General features: G+C 38.6%; 1 protein-coding gene across 1 annotated transcript; it reads right to left on the minus strand.

Moving 5' to 3' along the window:
* Positions 1-604: 604 nt before the first annotated feature.
* On the minus strand, positions 605-1933 carry LOC143620117 (early nodulin-like protein 2). Its single transcript, XM_077091881.1, has 2 exons — positions 1759-1933; positions 605-1084 (listed from the first exon to the last, which is right to left on the minus strand). Exons 1-2 carry the CDS (start codon positions 1931-1933, stop codon positions 618-620), a joined length of 642 nt encoding a protein of 213 aa, XP_076947996.1. The 3' UTR covers positions 605-617.
* Positions 1934-15233: the final 13300 nt, after the last annotated feature.

Raw genomic sequence — 15233 nt, forward strand, 5'->3', positions numbered from 1 at the left:
ATTATGTGGTTAATGATAAAGATATGTTTGTTTCTACTCCATTTACCATGTTAATTTGAGAGAGAAGAAAGAAATCCACGATTTTAGGTATACCAGGATTCCTAGCCACACATTATATATACAAATTAAGAGTAAATTATAGGCATGGTTATTTGTTGTCATGCATTGTAAATTTGGTTAATATTTTAGAGAATACATAAATGATCCCTGTGTTCTTTGTGACTCATGACCCTACGTTAAAACTATGTGCACTTTTAACTATGTGCCGTATCGTGTAGCCTGCTTATCAAACATATTCATAAATTAATACTTGTCTGTCGTATCGTGTAGCCCGCTTATCAAACATGTTTATAAATTGATATTTAAGAAAACTGACACGTTTAGTTAAAAGTGTCGTTTTTAGATTCACCAGTCAATCATGTTAAATGCATCATGTCAAAGAAGACGCGCTTAATATGCCTCTTCGGTTATAATCGCGCAACAATTAATTATCAACAAAACACACTCTACTAAAATACAAGTAAATGTGACAAATTAATACTCAAAACAAAAAAATTAAATCCAAGTTTCACATTACCAAAACCTAATTAAAATTTCCCCTTCAAATAATAACAAAACTAATAAACCCACCCTAACCTAAATATTATCATAGCAAGCAACACACTCCAGGTTGCACAAACTGCTGGTTTTGCCGCAACCGACCCGCTCGGTGCCGGAGCATTCACGCTTCCCGGGTTAGCAGTCGGAGAAGATGAAGCTGTTCCATCTGATGCAGCCACCGGACTTCCTTCAGATTCAAGTGGTGTTGAAACAGCAGTTGGAACTGGTATAAAGCTAGCTGGAGCTGATGCTAGTGTAGGTGGTGTTTGCTTCTTTCTCGGTGAGACAACGACTACCGTTACCTTCTGACCTTGATTACAGCTGGATTTATTGCCACTGATGAAGTAAAATGGTCCTGGACGGTTCAGAATAAAGAAAGAGTCGCCGCCGGTGAGGGTGGTGATGGAGTTGTTGGTGTTGCATGTATCATAGTTGGCTTTGTTGACCTCCATTACTGAATCTGACTTACCATTATACTTGAAATCTGCAAATTAAGGTTCATTAATATTTTTAACAACCCACATGACAAATCTACGATAAAATTAGAAGCAACAAATGATTATATATAAAACATAAATACTACTAATTAGTACTAGGTGCCTTTCAAAAAAACTAAAGAAAAAAAAACTAATTAGTACTAGGTAAACTACCAATAATAAAAGATATACAACATAAATGCTACAAGAACTCAAGATAATTTCTTTTTTTATAGATAGATTTCACTTAATATGTATGTTAATTTTAAACAATTTTTGAATTATTTTCTAAATAACTTGGAAACAAGACAATAATTTATTTCGGAAAAACAACTAATGATGAAAAATATATAAATATAAAAGGGCTAACAGCATACCTTGTTATCTGTTGTCTTCTGTATCGATGTAAACGTTACTTTTTAATAAAATCTGATACAATTCACACAAGAAGAAAAAACAAATATCTAAACAACACAACACTATATATCGGTTTCAAGTTGTTTAAAATTTGTTTTTTTTTTTTACATTTTTGTTTAAGTCGAACATGTAGAAAAACTCTAACATGAAAAAATTGTTAAGTGAATTTCATAATAAAAAAACAGAAAACATGTTAAAAGAGTTTTATAATGTTTGTATTAAAAGATAACAATAGAAGTAGAAGTAGCTGGACATAGATACATACGGAGAGTGTCGTTGACATTAAACCTCAATCTGCCGGACCATTGACTATAGCTTTCAGTCGGGTGTAAAGTCCAGCCGTCATTGCCGCCAACGGTCAAATTGAAAGCATTAGAGAAATAGAGTAAAGTGGAGAATAAAAGAAAGAAAATGCACAGAGATTTGTGAAAGGATGCCATGAAAGGAGACTGTGTGAGTGATGGTGGTGGAAAGATATTGCAGAGTCAACTGTTGGGCACGATGGAATTTATAAAAAGGGCAAATGGCATTGATGCCCACGAGGCAAATGTAGAACGAGTTAACGGTTATATATGCATGCATGCGTTTTAATTGGGCCATCATACCCAAGTGAGATTCAAATTATACAAAGGAGTAAAGGACTCTGCTGTAATTTTGTTGTATGGAACTAACAGTGTATAAACCGGTTTAAAACTTAAAATCGGTATGGTTTGGTCAATAAAACTTAAAACTAGTTTATAATTGGTTTCGGTTCGGTTACCGGTTTAAAACCGGTTTTGGTGGAGAAAATTACAAACTGGTTCCGAACCTATGGTTTCAATCGGTTTCAAACCGGTTTTACATAAACGGTTTCAAACCCGTTCGGTTTCAGTTCGATTTTCGGGTTGGTGCGGTTAACCAGTTTATTTGCCCACCTCTATATGGAACTATGGATCAATGTTTTCATAACCGGATCAGACCACGAACCGGACGGGTAACCGCTTCACTGGTTCAACCGGTCTGACGTGTTGTAAAACACTCGTATTTTCCGCACGTTTTATCTACGTATTATATTATATTTTATATGTTTTAACTCGTTTTAGATAGGTTTTACATACATTTATTAATCTTGTAGGTTTTGGGTAAAAGAAAGGAAGAAACCGGGACTTTTCGAGCATTCTACGAGCATTTTACGCATACGTTTTCAAGTAAACAACCCAAGGCCCGACCCGTATGCATCATGGAGGCCCAAGACCATATTATATTATATTATATAAAAAAAATAAAAACTCTAAGTTGCTGGAACAGGTCCGATCGCAGCAGGGCAGAAGGGAGGAAGAAAGTAAAAAGTGTTGTTCGGCTAGGGTTTGATCGTGTGACTGCTAGGGAAGGAAGAACAAGCAAGAATCAAGCCTCGGGATCGATTTACATCAGTTGTTACAGCAAGGAGCAGCCCCGAAAACACCCAATATCCTTACATCTTTTTCATTGTTCATACATTTTTAGTTTCTTGCTTAATTGTTGAATTGTTTTGCAATTACTTGAGAGATTGAATTTTTTATGATTAGGATTGATTATTGGACAATTGTTAAGATGATTGGTATGAGTTTTATGGTGTTTTTTATTGAGAGTTTACTGCTGTCCAAAAATTATGCTTGGCTAAACTTGTTAGTTCTACCTAGGAATGATGATTCTTGTTAGTGTTTGATAGGTTTTTTGGATTGTTTGATTGATAGACTTGAATTGCTATTGTAAAGTTTGATTTAGACATGAAATAGGTTGTGTTTAAGGGCTGGAAATTTTGGTGATTCATTGCATAAACCCCGTGTGTTGATTGATTAGTTTTGTATTGATTGATCGGTGCATTGTTTGATTCTAGACTTTGTGTTTAGGGTTTGTTGCGGTAGGAACAACCGTAGGGTTTTGTTGCGTGATTATTTGGATTAAGTACAGCGGTTAGACACCTTCCTTGAGACCGAGAGGTGATAGGAAGTTAGGGTTGTCTCATTGCCTTTGCATGCTAGAATAAGGATTGCGCGAGAGCGAGTTCGTTTCTTGTCAGGTTTAGGAGTTTTGAGCGACTAGTTGATCTATTTTGGTTTAAGTTGAATTGTTCCTCTATCCTTGGTTGTGTAGTATTCATTGCCATTAGGGTCGAGTGTTGGTGAGACCGAGAGGTGATCCTTCATTAGAACACGCTAGCAATTGTTTCCCGGTTTGGTCGTTTTAGCCGATTTTGAGTAGTTTAGGCTTGTTGAGTGAGACCGAGAGGTGATCCAGTGAGCCCGAGCGATCCTTAGTCGTGCCATCTTTAGGGGCCGGTGTCTATATATCATTAAATCCATTAGCTTGTTAGGCCTACAATTTGATTCAAACCTAGGTAGACGTTTTTCTCCATCCTATGTCAACACAGTTTGTTCCCCGTTAAGTTTTCTATTTTTGGTAAGTTTTATCAGTTAGTCTAGTTAGTTCAGTTAAGTATTTAAAAATCAAAAATCAATATAATTATTATTCTAAGGTAGGTCTTGTCTAGGGTTAGTGATCTTTAGCGTTCTAACGTGTCCACGTGTTCGATACTCGGACTTCCTAAGTCTATACTACTTGCGATCGGTACACTTGCCGGTTGTGTGTGGTTTTAGGATTTTCGTTTTAATATTAAAGCTTAGTTGTGAGTATCATTATTATAGGGTTATTAGACACACATCACGGTCAAACCGGTCTGACTGGCCGAATAACTTTAGTCTAAAAACACGATTAGGGTTGAATTTTTTTTTAAAGTATCTTTTTACATTAAAACTAGTTCAACCGGTCTGTTTTCCGGTCGGCCCGACTAACTCTCTAAGAACCGAGCGAACTACATAGAACCGGGTGTTGGAATTATGGATCGGTTCGGGTAAGTCAATACGGCCAACCGGGTTATGACCCGTGAGAGTTACACCGTGAGGTAATGAACCATAAACCCGCTTAAGTTAGTTAACCGGGTTAGACACTTTAACGAGATAAAACTACATGGAACGTGCTTTGGAGCAAGACATGGACTTATTGGCCCATTAGGTTTATAACTAATTAGATTACTTAAACCTAATTGAGGGGTTATAAATATATGATATTTTATAACCTGAACCTAATCCTGACAAGTCCATCTCCTTCTTCCTCCACCCTAGTTGCCGGCCACCTGCTCCACCGCCGTTGCTTCACCACCGGCGCATGACCGGTCGCCGCCGCCTGTCCACCGGTGCCTCTGCCACCTGCCGTCGCTTTCCGCCGCCGCCGACCGCGCCTCCAGCTGCTGCCGCACACCACCACCGCTGCCGTTGCCGTCGTGCACCGCCACCGTTGGTCGTTGATTTCGTTGTGTCACCTAGCTCGGTTCGTTAGCCTTCGGTGTCTCAACCGGTTATTTATTAACCGAGGTAAACTTAAATATGTCATTAGTTTAATTATATATTTAATGTTTTGACTCGTACTCGTATTTTCTGTAACCGGATCCTGTCGGGTTTAGTTTCGGTGCCGATTAATTATATCCATTCCGCTGCGTATAACTATAATTAATAAGATTAATTATTATTAACCACGTTTATTGAACCGGTTTTAATAAACAAAATTTTAACTGATTACCACTGAAACCCAACAATGGTATCAGAGCCTTGGTTACAACATACGAGTCGAATCCGGTATTTTCACCGGTTCTACATCATAAACTTCAAGGTAGTTGATGTTTTTGATTTAGATAAAATATTATGGCAATTCTAGTTTGGTCAAAAATTTTATTTATTTTATTTGACCAAAATATTGCCCGACTTATTTTTCGTTGAATATGTAAATATGGCCCGACCTTGTTTGTTTGGTGAATGATTTTATTTTGGCCATATGGATGATTCAAAAGTTGTATTTTATTTTCGGTTTTATTTTATGGTTTTTGGCCACCTTGATGGTTCAAAATTGTAATAGATAGGGTTTAGTTTTTCATTACTTGTATTAGTGTAATTTTGTAATAAAGAAGACCCGAAGAAAACCGAGGACGATGACGAGCTCATGGAGTTCTTGAAGTCAGTGGGAGTTACCAAAGATAACGGAATGCACCAAGAGTCCATCCTTGTGGTTGTTTTATGTTGTGACCCCTTGACCCGATTGATCTTGATAATAGGCTCTAGCAAGATCAATCACTAATCATGGCCATTTATGATTTACATATTCTGTTTGCTATTTTGGCTGCTTGCTTGATTATAATAGGATTATAATACCACCAACCTAATACCAAATATATTAAAATAAATTAACTAATCAAGTTTTGCAAAATTAAACTAAATTTAATTTTCCATAACAAATAACTTAATAGGTAAAACTATTAACTTAAAATTGGTTGGTATTATCGTGACAAACTTAGTTTTTATAGGTTATATAAAACTAAGTGTCCTGAGAGATGAAAGGGTTCATCAAGTTGTCTTAATCAATAAAGTAAAACTGGACTTTTACTCTATTCGGTAATATTGAAAATTAATCCCAATTTAAATCAATAGTCTATGCCATCCTACTATAAGTCATACTTGAGGCATACTGCGAAACTTTAAGTGTTTGGAGCTACAACACCGCACTTGATTTCTAGCCTATCCCTACAAGGTGAAAGGGTTTCGTTGACACATCCGGCTCTTTCACAAGTGACTATACTAGGGCGACTATTACTTTACTCTCTTGTATGTGCTACAGCTGTCTGGAGACTAAGTTGGGCATAGATGAGGCTAAATGTATCTACTTAGGCAAATGTTGTCTTAACAGGCCTCATAAACGAGAGTTGTGCTCTATTCACAATTGACAATTGTTGTCTGTCTGCCTAACCACTTACTAATGTTGTGTGCTACAACTGCCATTAGTAACTGGAAGCCAGATTCTCAAGTTCCTATTTACTAATGTTATTGGGTCATTAATAATAGGATTAAAATATCAAAAATACTAATAAAATTTACTTTTGCTTATTTTAAACAGATGTCTACTGATAATAACTCCTCATTCACTCTCAAGGTTATCCTTAAGAAAGAAAAGTTGAATGGCACCAACTTTCTTGAGTGGCACCGCAACTTGGGACTTGTTCTCAAGATGGCAAAGAAGCACTATGTTCTCGATAGACCTGTTCCAACCAAGCCTGAAAACAATACTGCTGATGCCAAGAGGGTTCTTGACAAGCATATGGACGACTCGGCTGAAGTCGCCTGTATCATGCTAGCCACCATGTCTTACGAGCTTGCAAAAGGCTTGGAATATTTTGGTGCCTATGAGATGCTTGAGCAACTCAAGAGCATGCTCCAGAAACAAGCCCGTCAAGAACTCTATGACACCATGAAGCAGCTTATCAGCTGCAGAATGGAACAGGGATCACCTGTTAGTGCGCATGTCATCAAGATGAAAGGGTACATCGAACAACTAAGGAAACTTGATTATCCCCTATCAGATGAAATGGCAGCGGATTTCATCCTGAACTCTCTTCCCAGCTCTTACGACCAGTTCGTAATGAATGTCAATATGAATGGCTGGGTGAAGACAGTGCCGGAGCTTCATGGAATGCTCAAGACGGCTGAGATGAATATTCCCGCTAAAAACAATCAAGTACTTATGGTTCGATCTGCTGGTGTTGTCAAGCCTAAACCCAAGAACCGGGGTCATAACGCTAAAGGCAAGAAGAAGGTTACTGTTGCTGCCAGGAATGCCACCAACACTAAGAAATGTGTTGCAAAGGTACCGCCGCCGCCTCCTGAGGAGCATACAAGGGCAACAAAATGGGACACTAGAAACGTAACTGTCCCGACTACCTTGCTGAGCTGAAAAGGCAGAGGACCAATGGTGAAAGCTCCTCTAAAGGTATTTCTATTTACGTTATTGAACTTTTCACTGTCTCTAGCAACACATGGGTATTTGATACCGGATGTGGTTACCACATCGTTAATGTCTTGCAGGAGCCTGAAAACTGGAAGAAACTGAAACAAGGCAGCATGGAACTCATCGTTGGTGATGGGAAGAGAGTCCCAGTCCTTGCAACTGACACATATCGTTTTGCTTGTCCGTCTGGCCTTGTAGTTACTTTGGATAACTATTTGTTTGCACCTGGTTTGACCAGAAACATTATTTCAGTTTCTTTACTATTTGAACAAGGATTTAAGTACGTTTTTAATAGTAATGCTATTTCTGCCTACTTGAATGATATCTTTTTTTAGGCTAAACCTCGAAATGGCATTTATGAGGTTGATGTTCAAATAAACAATAATGTATATAATCTTTCTAAACGTATCAGATCTGGCATCAATGATACATTTCTATGGCATTGCCGACTTGGCCACATAAGCAAAGCACGAGTTAAGAGACTCCAATCCGAAGGGATTCTTGAATCCACAGGACCAGACTCTTTTGATGACTGCAAATCCTGCTTAGCTGGCAAACTCGCCAAAGGCTCCTTCACTCATAAGAATGAACTAGCAAAGGATCTGCTGGGAATCATACATACTGATGTATGCGGTCCTTTCAGAACCATGTCTAGGAATCATGAAAGATACTTCGTTTCTTTTATTGACGATTACAATCGATATGCTTATGTGTATCTTATGAAACACAAACATGAAACTTTTGAAAAGTTCAGAGAGTTTCAAAACGAAGCGGAAAACCAACTCGGGAAAACTATTAAAATGCTTCGATCAGATCGAGGCGGAGAGTATCTCAGCTCAGAATTCATACATCATCTGAAAGAGCATGGAATTGTTTCACAGCTTACTCCACCTGGCACACCCCAACACAATGGCGTGAGCGAGAGGAGAAATTGAACCTTGCTAAACATGGTCCGATCAATGATGTGTAGAACTAACTTGCCTCACTTCTTTTGGAGCTTTGCCCTTTTGACCGCCGCACGCATTGTCAATCTGGCACAAACTAAAAAGGTAAGCAAAACCCCATATGAGATATGGAATGGGCGAAAGCCCAATTTGTATTTCCTTAGAGTATGTGGATGTGATGCTTATGTCACTAATGACTCTGATGATAAGCACGATCCTCGCGGCGTGTAACGTCTGTTAATTTTCGGTTTAAAGATTTAAAGCTTGTAAAGTATGTACATTTATCGGGAGTTATCCGGCATTCCTCGACGACCTTACCATATTTCCGGTGCGTTAAATTCACTTAACTTTTCTTTCAAGTCGCCATATCTTTCAACTTGGAAGGGCTAGGATGAAACATTTTATATTATAACATAAAACATAAAACACAAAAACCCTAACCCCTCCCCATTCACTTCAGCCGATCGGACCTATGGCAACCCCAATCACCCTCGTTTTTCTTTTTTTCAGCCAAGTATAGGGCGTGAAACTTCAATTGAAGGTTAGTTCTATGATTCCCCGAGTCTTTTACACCTTAATTGATCATATTAACGCGCTTATTGGTCGTTATGGTTGAGTTTTGGTTATAATGATTTTTGACAGATTCGTACTCGTTTATTGTTCGGTCTGTAACTCGATGAAAATATATTGTTTTTGATCTATTCTTATAATGTTCTACTTTGAGTCTAGTTTCCAAAAAGGTATAATACGTAATTTTTGGACGAGATTTGAATGTTTTTTATGATTTTATAAGATCGATTGTCAAAGCTGATTCGGGATGACGGATTCCGGTCTATCTTCCCGACATCATAACTCTTTTTTGACAAGTCAAAATTGGTTGGTTCCACTTCTGGAAGTTAATATTTTGAGTTAGGAACCAAACCCAATTGGAATCGTTTAATTTCGCTGGGTAATGATTTTTATCAAAATAAAACCATTTTGTTGCGCACTGAAATAGCTGCACATACCTTTCTGTGTTGGAGGAATTTTTATGATTTTTGTGTCTACTAGGAAAATATAATAAAAATATTTTTATAAACCTAAGACATTTATTAAAGTCTGGTAAAAATTTAATAATTTATTTCAAAGGTTATCCTATGTAATTAAATGCATCTTCGCATGCTAAAATCTGCATGTTTTACTTGCTATTGATCGACTCGTTCGTTTTAGGTTTAACCGGTGGCTGTCCAATTGTGTTCTTTTCGGGGCTGTTTGAAGTGAGGTTTTGCTCCGACATCTTCCTAGGTATGTCATATGTGTTATACTTGAGTATCGTGGGCTATGAAGCTCGTTTGAATGATCAATTGTCGATAGATTGAAAAAACTAGTTTTCGGTTGTCTAGAATGGTGATTTGTTGCGTTTAACGCGAGGGATGAAGTAAGTGATGAGAAATTCAGTTCGGATAGGTTCGGTTTAATGTACGGGCTGTTGGAAAATGATTTTTATAAGTATTGGGGCTGAATTGGTTGTCGGTTACTCAAACGGGTAGGTACGACGCGCATTCGCGTTTATTGAATAGTTGGTGCGTTGTACTTGCGAGTTACCGACCCATTTGACTCGTGTAGCGTTGTGTGGACTTGTTGGCTATAAAATTATCATAATGGGTCCACACGGGGCTGAGTTGGATGTTAATCTCCTAAACAACTCTTAAACGCGCGTGATGGTGCCACCTAGTGCTTCCGGGGTAATTTGGGAATTCTTTATTCCCGGGAGTATCTAAGGGTCGTGTTGGTGAATGTAAGGCCCCGGGGGCTGTTGTGATTGAGTTTGATGAGGTCGAGGCTTTAGGTAACTCGAACCATGTTAGAACGTCTCGTAGGATAAACGAGTCATCTCGATGTCAATAGTGTTGATTGTATGTAAACTGACAGGAGTTTGAGTTGTGGGGCTACGTAGGGATCCTCTAGCTTGTGGTGAAATCATACCTTGTGTCAGGTGAGTTCATGATGCCCCTTTTTAATCTTTTTATGTTTTGGGCTAGCATACACACTATATTACAATTTTACCCGATTTTACTTGTTACAACTATTTGGATGGTATTACATAGCCTCTTTCGTATATGTGGATTTATGAAAATATGTGTGATTTATATTTTATGCCTTAGGATATTTTAGACTCGTTTATAGTCTTATATTCCATAAGGTTATATATATTATTTATGGTCTAGGCTCGAGGATACTATTAGGCCTAATATTGATTCCTAGATTATCCATTATTTATGGATTGAATGTGATGATATAGTTCGGTTGAATGTTTGAATTAGATGTTTATAAGTGTGTATGTGAATGTATATGTGTTGGTAAACTGTGACAGGGTTAAATATATTACTTGGGGAAGACCTGGGGTGAGGAGGCCCGTGTTGCATGTTTATGTCCCGGCGGGTCAAATATATTATTTGGGGAAGACCCGGGGTGAGGAGGCCAGCCGTTCTGTTAAACCGTGGTCGGGTCAAATATATTACTTGGGGAAGACCCGGTGTTTGGGTATGTTAAACCGCGACCGAGTCAAATGTATTACTTGGGGATAACCCGGGGTGAGGAGGCTCGTGTTGCGTGATTTTTGTTTTTTTAAACTGTGACCGAGTCAAATATATTACTTGGGGATGACCCGGGGTGAGGAGGCTCGTGTTGCATGTTTTTGTTGGTTTTGTTAAACCGCGGCTGGGTCAAATATATTACTCGGGGAAGACCTGGGGTGAGGAGGCCCGTGTTGCGCGTTTGATCAAGAAAATTTGTTTAATGTTTTAATTACTTATGATTTGGTCAAGAAAGCTGTTTAAAGTCTTAATTACTTATGATTTGATCAAGTAGAGTTATTTATTATTTACTTATCTATGGCTTGACCAAGGAAAGTTATATATCTAATTACTTATGATTTTCTCCTACATTTTATATTTATGGAGTTAAATTGTTTATTGGATGTTACTTATGAAAAACTTGAACTCACTCAGCTCAGGCTGACTTTGTGTGTATGTTAAATTGATTTACAGGTTGAGACTGGAGATTACCGCTTGGAAGTGCTGGAGACTACTCGGAGGGTTGAAGGCATTTCTAGTCGAGGACTTCTTATAAAATAAAACATTTTATTTTATTTTAACTTTGAGAATATGTCCCCGTTTTCTGGGGTTTTTGATACTGGTTAATTTCCGCTGTTTATTACTCTGAATTGGTTTGAATAAAACAAATCGCTTCGGTTTTAAATTTTTGTGAATTTTGGATATAATTACCAACTGTAGGATTCCCGGGATTCGGGGTCTTACACGGCGTAAAAGTTGTTTTCGTCGGATGCTATAACCAAAGCGGATATTATTTCTTCCATCCTAATACAAATGTGATTTATATCAAAAGGAATGGCCACTTTCTCAAGAAGGAAATTCTCGATCGAGGAACTGGAGATAATATTGTCGATCTTGAAGAAATTCAAGAACCACAAACAAACGCCAAGGAAGTTGGAACGTCTGATTAACAAGTTGTTGTTGCTGAGATATCAGACATGAACACAAGCGTTCGCAGAAGTAATAGGACTCGCGTACCGAATTCTAAGTACCTATGGCATCTAGATGGTCCCGAAGTCCTCTTAGTAGCCGAGTCAAGCGACGAACCTACTAATTACAAATCTCCTATCTTAGATCCGGAGTCTGAGAAATGGCAAAATGCCATGAACGCCGAGATGCAATCTATGCGTGACAATCAAGTCTGGAACTTGGTTGAGCTACCCCCTGAGGGACGGGTAGTAGGGAGCAAGTGGATTTTCAAGAAGAAAACCAACATGCATGGAAATGTATACACCTATAAAGCACTGTTAGTAGCGAAAAGCTTTACTCAAACTCAAGGTGTTGACTTTGGTGAAACCTTCTCGTCCATTGCTATGATCAAATCGATCAAGGTGTGTAAACTGAATGAGTCCATTTATGGACTCAAACAAGCATCTCGCAGATGGAATCTATGTTTTGATTAGAAAATCAAAGAGTTTGGTTTTATCAAAAAATGAAGATGAGCCTTGTGTTTACAGAAAGGTTAGTGGGAGCACTAATGCACTATAGCATTTCTCATCCTGTATGTGGATGATATACTGATCATTGGAAACAACATTCCTATGCTTAAGGAAGTTACGCACTGGTTGGGATCTTGCTTCGCAATGAAAGACATTGGTGAAGCTGCTTATATTCTTGGAATAAAGATCTACCGAGATATGTCTAAGCGGCTTCTATGGCTGAGTCAAAGTACATACATAGACAAAGTAATGGCACGCTTCTCTATGGATAACTCCAAGAAAGGAGCTCTCCCCATGGCTAAAGGAACCGTGTTGAACAAATCGCAATCTTCGCCAATGGACATTGAAACTAAGCACATGCAAGCGATTCCATATGCTTCAGCGATTGGTTCTATCATGTATGCTATGTTATGTACTAGACCCGACGTCTCGTATGCGTTGACCATGACTAGTCGTTTTCAGCAGAACCCTGGCATTTCCCACTGGACTGCTGTAAAGAACATTCTAAGGTACCTGAAAATGACAAAGGACATGTTCTTAGTGTTTGGAGGAGTGGAAGAAGAGCTCACTGTAAGGTGTTACACTTATGCTAGCTTCCAGAATGACCGAGATGTTTCTCGCTCACAATTTGCTTGGATGAAGAAATTTATAGCCCACCTCGATCTGGTTCCAAGTGTTTTGAAACCGATCGACGTAATCTGTGATAACACAGGAGCCATTGCTCAAGCCAAAGAGCTCAGATCTCATCACAGGGCCAAGCATATTCTAAGTAAGTTCCACTATATACAAGATATACTGGAACGAGGAGACATCATAATAAGCAAAGTAGACACAGATCAAAACCTAGCTGACCCGTTCACTAACCCGATGACTCAGGACAAGCATGATAATCACAAAGATGCTATCGGTGTTAGACTAGCTAGTAGTTTGTTTTGATTTAGTATTTGGATGTGTGAACATTTAAACAGTTATACTTTTGAGTTCTCTTTTGATTTAATGGTTAAATGCAAATGTTGAATAATATAACTGTGTTCGGTTTTAATACGTTTAATCCATGAATATTGTATTCTAAATTATCCGTAGTCGGTCAGACTCGTGGGAACAACTCTGAATTAAGACTATTCTGACTTTGGACTCAAGGAGTTGACTTCCAAACTCATAGACCTCATTATGAATGACGTTGGATGTAACTCGCATCAAATCATCTTCATGGATCTTAGTCATAAGATGTTTTGATACTGGTATACTCATTTAGTATCCTTAGACTTGAGATACATATTAGAACTTTCGTTTACTAAAGGTTATTCTTTGATCAGTGTCAACCGCTGTCGCGTAACTGCCAGCTATAAAGGCATTGGTTGGGAATATCTGAAGTTCAGTGGAAGTTGTATGTATTCAAGATGGGATTCTGTACTCTTACATGATATGTAACAGTTAGACATCTTGGCGCCCTCGTTGATTCAAACAGGTAAAGTGTGAGGCCTCACCCAAACTAACTGTGTGTTTGATTGGACCACTTTGATTCTAGATCGAGAACTATAATGATTGAACGCCATATGAGATTGAAACTGATCCATGTCTCATTGTTCAATTGATGTCTTATACAGAAAGGATAGATGACAACGATTACTATAAATTCGTTATCTTGCAATAGTGTATTCCAAGATTGTTTTGGTTAATGAATTTAAAATGTTATAACCTGTTGGGGGCAGCTATGTGTAGCTAGAGCATCGCTGACTGTCAGTATTGAGTAAGTTAACCGTAAACCGTCCAAGTGGGAGACTGTTGGAATTATGGACCGGTTCGGGTAAGTCAATACGGCCAACCGGGTTATGACCCATGAGAGTTACATCGTGAGGTAACGAACCATAAACCCGCTTAAGTTAGTTAACCGGGCTAGACACTTTAACGAGATAAAATTACATGGAACGGGCTTTGGAGCAAGACATGGACTTATTGGCCCATTAGGTTTATAACTAATTAGATTACTTAAACCTAATTGAGGGGTTATAAATATATGATATTTTATAACCTGAACCTAATCCTGACAAGTCCATCTCCATCTTCCTCCACCCTAGTTGCCAGCCACCTGCTCCACTGCCGTTGCTTCACCGCCGGTGCATGACCAGTCGCCGCCGCCTGTCCACCGGTGCCGCCGCCACCTGCCGCCGCTGACCAGTCGCTGTCCGCCGCCGCCGACCGCGCCTCCAGCCGCTGCCGCACACCACCACCGCTGCCGTTGCCGTCGTGCACCGCCACCGTTGGTCGTTGATTTCGTTGTGTCACCTAGCTCGGTTCGTTAGCCTTCGGTGTCTCAACCGGTTATTTATTAACCGAGGTAAACTTAAATATGTCATTAGTTTAATTATATATTTAATGTTTTGACTCGTACTCGTATTGTCTGTAACCGGATCTTGTCGGGTTTAGTTTCGGTGCCGATTAATTATATCCATTCCGCTACGTATAACTATAATTAATAAGATTAATTATTATTAACCACGTTTATTGAACCGGTTTTAATAAACAAAATTTTAACTGATCACCACTGAAACCCAACACCGGGCCGGTCAATGGACTGAATCTCTGTGACCGGTTCGACCAACCGGCCCGGTCCGGTCTCAACAACATTGATATGGATACTAGGTACTAGACGACTAGTTGGTGACTTGGTGGTTTAGAAAAAACGATTTGGTTCTAGTTTTTTTTATTTTTTTTTTTTTTTTAAACAACAAATATTCTTACTCCTACTCTATGTGAAACATAAACAACACTCAATAATATAGGACGGTTCGATTTTGATCTCACGGCTAGCTTGGGGGAGATCAAGATAATAACTAAATTAATTATTATCATTATCGTTTATTTTATTTTAAATTTAAGTTTATCTTTTGATTTATTTTCCAGTTTGTGTTG

Source organism: Bidens hawaiensis, unplaced genomic scaffold (genome assembly GCF_021521415.1).
Source record: "Bidens hawaiensis isolate Kalapana, Puna unplaced genomic scaffold, B.hawaiensis_p1.1 tig00002525_1, whole genome shotgun sequence".
NCBI classification, from domain to species: domain Eukaryota; kingdom Viridiplantae; phylum Streptophyta; class Magnoliopsida; order Asterales; family Asteraceae; genus Bidens; species Bidens hawaiensis.